Raw genomic sequence first — 5,465 nt, forward strand, 5'->3', positions numbered from 1 at the left:
GGACTTATTTTCATGTCAAACGTCGCCATCAGTCCTCAGCTGGAGACACAGAGTGAGAGATTCTAACGTCAACCATAATCATTAATTCTTCTTCATGACTTCCTAATGAGAGTGTTTTATTTACAGCATTAATGGAACAGAGTCAGTGGCTTCGTGACTGAGCTGCAGCTTCTGTAATGGTACGTTCCCACTGCCTAAATTACAGGTTCCATTAGAATAAAAAACTAAGGTTTACTGAGACTGATGTAGAAGAAGATGAATGAATGAAACCACAGACAACAGCTCTGGACCAAAACAAACAAACAAAAAATTAGGACACAGTTTCATCTTTTATACTCAATTTTAATTTATAATGCAGGTGAGCCGGTTCTGATATAAAAAAGCTGAGTGACAGAGAAATGCTGCCCAGCAACATTCAGAGCAAAGCAAAACAGCACAACCATCACGTCTGCTTCCTGATCCGCTCAGTTAAGACCAGAAGATTTGATTTTATGAGTGCACTAAACTTTCACACCCCCCCACCCCCACCCCACCATGCAAACACTTCCCTAACAAACATGCTTCTGTTGGAATAAAAGTGTAGAAAGATGAACAATACAAACAAAAAAAGAGACAAAGGTGAAGGCTGTGCTCAACGAAACTCCCGTCCCCACAACACCAATCAAAATATGTTACACTAATAAAGAGAACTGGAACTTTCAGCTCCAACCGCAACTAGCTGAAGTGATTCAGGTCAAACATGATTTGATTTCATTTCCACTGCTCAAGTCTGATAAAATGCGGGAAAATACACGTGCATGATGGAAAAACTGCAAAATATCGACAATTTGCAGAAACTAAACTTCACACGACTTGGATAAACTGCTGGATGAAAACACATTCTGAAGGTTTTTGTTTAAAACTCGCTGAACTTTCTGGACGAATCTGTGCAGAAAAATTAAAAAATCAAAGTCTACAGGAAACATTCGGAGAACCTTGTGGGAACGTTGGCTTGAGCAGCTCAGAAGCAACAACAACATTCCTGCAGAGGCGAAGCTCCTGACAGACAAACCCTGTGGAAAAACACTCCACGCCCACACAAAGCTCATATAATTATAAAGTCTGACAGCAGTGCGCGGTGGCCCCGCCCCTCTCTGCGGCGTGCCTGCGGGGCACGGGCCTGTCCCGATCTGCTCACACCTCATTAGCAGGCGGCTAATCAGCTGGCCCGGGTTAAAAGTGGGTTTAATTAAATCTGTGGCTCGCCTGAAGAGTCTGAGGTGTCTGGGTCCGCCCAGCGGCGAACACACAAACACAAACACACCTGTCTGGACAGGCCACTCCAACAGGTGGCGGGAGGGGGTTCGTCTTGCGCACACCTCCACCTTTACACAGTTTCAACACAACAACATGGTCTTGCTGTCATATCAGCAGCAGGATCGATGCCCCGTCTTCCTGTCAACGCCCCGATTGAAGCCTCAAATCTTCAGCGTGAAACTAAAAGAAAACACGCTGATAATTTTCAAAAATAAACATAAGATTTTTACACTCTGACACTGCTGGAGGCCCCGTGATTGTCAATACTGCCAAATAAACAAGTGGTTTTATTTTTACCTAAACATGTCCTATTAACAGGTTTAAGTCCATCTGTTCACAGTCTAAACTTGTGATTTTTTGAAGTGGCGTGAAATGAGTTTAGAGGTTTATTTTCTCATTTAACACCAATCAGCTGTGACGTGTATTAAAAATGTGCACACAGCCATTGATTCCATTTCCAGTGAAATTAGCATTTTGTTCTGTTTTGTCAGGGCCGAGCGCTGCCGGCTTCAGCCGTCTAAGGCTTGGGCAGCCACTGATATGGCAGGAGACCAAGGTTTAACATGCACCGACTCTGCAGGAAAGACTCCGCGATTCAGACCCCAAAATTAAAAGTGTGCAACTCAAACATGTTAATAAAACCACCCAGTAAAGGATAAATGTGTCTGTGTGTGTGTCTGTAACCCTAACCCTCCCTCTGTTTTCACTCAGTAGAGTCAAATATAAACGTTTTTTTCTATTTCTGATCTTAAACAACACGAGTCATGAAAAAACAAAAACAAAAAACCCCACACACATACAAACAGAACTGTGCTTAAAACATCAACATGTAGTGAATGTACTTAACAATAAAAACACTTTTTTGTTTTACAAACTCTTTGTAGAAGAACAGAAGAAAATACACATCCTGAAAAAGGGAATTTTAGCATTTACAAGTCCATCCTGCGGCTGCGGAGCGCTCAGCGATGGTCACGGCCGTCTTCATCACACTGAACCGGGGGTTTTCCGCCACCAGGAAGAGGAAATGCAGGAAATGTGTGGTGATTTTTTTTTTGTTGTTCCAGAGAATCCTGACAGACGACGACTCAGTTTATACGAGTTCACATCGCATCATGTTCCCCCAAATTAATGAGTCAATCAGAGGAGCGATGACACAGCTGGAGGCTTCCAGCCAAACATCACAGACTAACTGGCTTTCAATTTTAAAAATCACACTTCAGTGGATTTTTTTAAATTTTTAAAAGATATTTCCAGAAAACATGTTTAAGCTTTTTCTTCTAAAATGATTCCAAATGTGTTAAAACTCTGAGGTGTTCTGGGTAGACGGTGGGAACACTGGCGGTTATTTTGGCGAACTGGATGATGATGGTGGTGAATTATTAAGAGGTTAAATAATAACTGATAATCACAAAAAAAAAAGAAAAAGCCATGAAGAAGAAGTGGGGCCTCATTCCCAAAGGGAGAAGCTTCCATAAAAGCTGCAGATATTCAACATCCTGGTGGTTACCCTCCTCACTGCCCGTTGGTGGAGGTACTGTTGGGGGCGGGACTGGAACCCTCTGCGCCTGCGGGCGGCTGGACGTTGTCGGCCAGGTTGTGAGCGTGCTCCAGGAAGAGGTCTTTGAGCACGCTCAGCTCTTTGCTCAGCAGTTTGATCTTTGCCTCGAGCCGCTCGTTCTCCTCCTTCAGCTCGTTGACGCGCTGCTGCGTGTCCATCGCCTTCTGCTTGCTGCGCATGCGGCTCTTCTTCACTGCCAGGTTGTTGCGTTCGCGCCGCTGGCGGTACTCCTCGCTCTCCTTGTCTGCGGGGGGTTTCTTCATCTTGCTGGGGGCGAGGGCTTTGCCACCTCCGGTTGAAGGGTTTGCTGGGACTAGTTGCGGGACCTGCTGCAGTCCGGCTACGGCTGCCGGCAGGGACGAAGAAGCGGCGTGGGCCTGGCTCTGGATGACGCTCACGCCGTTGTGGTCAGTTGCAGTTAGTTTCGGCTGCGACGGCCGGCTCATTTGGATGTGCTGCCAACAGGTGCTGATCTTTGACCAGAGTCTCCTCAGGTGTAGAGCTGAATAGAAGACTGGAAGCAAAGAAGAAGGTCCTGCAGATGGACAGAGCCTGGAGGGCAAGACAGACCAGATTAATTGAGCAGATCACACAGAATCAAAGCAAACACTAAGCTATAGACTAGCCACAGACAGCACCACACATGTCAGAAGACAAAGAAGTCAGAGACAGCTGTGTGCAGATGTTTCTGTCCACGCGTTTGGAGTGGAGGCCTCACCTGAACCACAGTACGTCCCTTTCACTGACTTTATTTGGTATTTTAATAAGTAAAGTACTGGTGAATTTTTATCATCTACATGAAAGAACAACACCATCTGATTTGTTAGGGTTAGGGTACCTAACCTCAGAGGTTCCGGTCTTTGCTGGCTTCCTGCGCGTTGACAGGAAGTGAAAAGCGTCCTGGTGGTCTCTGATATCATACAGCTGCATCTCGAGACTTGTGCGCATCATTTTGATCTGTTATTTATTTCTCCACTCTTCTTCCTCTATGCAGTGAACCTCCCTGTCGATCTCTCACTGTTCAAGCCCACTTTTTAACCAAATCAACCTTCTACCTGAGCCTAACACATCACTCACCTGCAAGCATGTCTGTGCTGGTTGAATATCCCATATCAATTCACTATCCAGACGCCTATGCAAATGGGCACAAAGGCAGTACTATGGATTCTGCTTTGGCATCTTTCGGTGGATGCAGGCTCTGGTCCTGCTAAATTAGAGCTGCACAGTGCAAACACTGAACATTTGTCAGACTTGACAGCTTTCTGATTTCACTCTGCAGCTCTGCACCAGAAATGTTCAGGAATTTTTTTTATTTCTGCAACAAAAGGACTGACAGGCCATTTTAATGTGTTTCTATCATTTCTGGAAGGTGGAGGTCAATCAGCCAAAGTTCCAGCTCTGAACATCATTTCCTCACTTTCTCTTTCGCTGAAACGTTATACTCGGATTCTGCGGAGTTTGGTCCAGTTAGGAGGCTTCATCATCACCATCTTCCTCCTCCTCCATCACTGCGATACGATAATTGTTCGGATTGTTATTCCGCACGGCCAATTAATAGCGCCGCTCTGATTGGCTGGTGCGTTGCTATGCAGCCAGTCAGCTGTGCGCAGCGGAAAGCGCTCCGGGTGAAACAGCGGAGAGGTTGCCTGTTGTTGCATCATCACGAGCGGCTCTCTTTGTGTGAAGACAGGGGAACTCCAGAGTCATGCGGGGCTATACACAAAACCACCGCTTTCTGGTGACTTCACCGACGTGTGACAAATATGAAATCACACGAAACAGACCGAAACAGGCGGACTGATCCGAAACACGTCGCTTTAAAGTACCTAAACTTTAATTTTCGAACACTTTGACAACTTTCTGTTCACTCGAAGCGACCAACAGGCGACTCGCCGCCTCGCTACTGACCGTCGAGCTTTCCCGCTCTGAGACAGGCGTCGATTTAAGCCTAGTTTGGCCCGAAACACGACAGCTTTCTTTTAACGTACGCGAACACTGCCTGTTTAGCCGGGCGCATAGCCAGCTAGCGGGTTAGCTCCTGTCGCTAACAGCCATCAGCTCACTGCCAGCTTCGCTGTTTCGGACCTACAGAGAAAGAAAACTACGATTTTACCTTCACTGGGAGGCGGCGGGCTCAACCGTCCGTCAAAAGATGAGAAAGTTCCCCTAGAAAACCGAAGTTTAATCCCGTCCGTATGAGCTCGGACTGTTTTTGTTTGTAACATGGAGAGCGACCGATTGCGAAATCTCTTTTACCATGTACGGCAATGTCCAGGATCAGCTAATCACAGGCGAGTAGGTGGCAGCGAGTTGGGGTGCTTGGCCAATCACCGATGAGTGTGCGGCGGAGTGATGCAATGCTCTTTGTGATTGATTCGTGTTTGGACCAATGAGACGCTGCTATCTTCTCTCGGCGTTGTTTATGTAACCGAGGCTGGTCAGATGAGTTGAAACACGTATGACTTCATCTGTGAATGACGAGACTCACTCTCAAAACGGCAGTACCTTCAGTATCGACGCTCCCGCTTCCTTCAGTCACTATAATAACTACTGTGACATCCGCGTGTACGAAGAAACCACTTCAAACACCTGGTGAACATTCACAGGTGAG

The 5,465-nt window shown here is 46.3% G+C and overlaps 1 protein-coding gene across 1 annotated transcript; it reads right to left on the reverse strand.

Moving 5' to 3' along the window:
* Window positions 1-328: 328 nt before the first annotated feature.
* On the reverse strand, window positions 329-5,123 carry cebpg (CCAAT enhancer binding protein gamma). Its single transcript, XM_063480573.1, has 2 exons — window positions 4,968-5,123; window positions 329-3,406 (listed from the first exon to the last, which is right to left on the reverse strand). The coding sequence occupies exon 2, from the start codon at window positions 3,298-3,300 to the stop codon at window positions 2,809-2,811; it is 492 nt and encodes a 163-aa protein (XP_063336643.1). The 5' UTR covers window positions 3,301-3,406; window positions 4,968-5,123; the 3' UTR covers window positions 329-2,808.
* Between the last annotated feature and the right edge of the window lie 342 nt (window positions 5,124-5,465).

Source organism: Pelmatolapia mariae, linkage group LG1 (genome assembly GCF_036321145.2).
Source record: "Pelmatolapia mariae isolate MD_Pm_ZW linkage group LG1, Pm_UMD_F_2, whole genome shotgun sequence".
Taxonomy (NCBI): domain Eukaryota; kingdom Metazoa; phylum Chordata; class Actinopteri; order Cichliformes; family Cichlidae; genus Pelmatolapia; species Pelmatolapia mariae.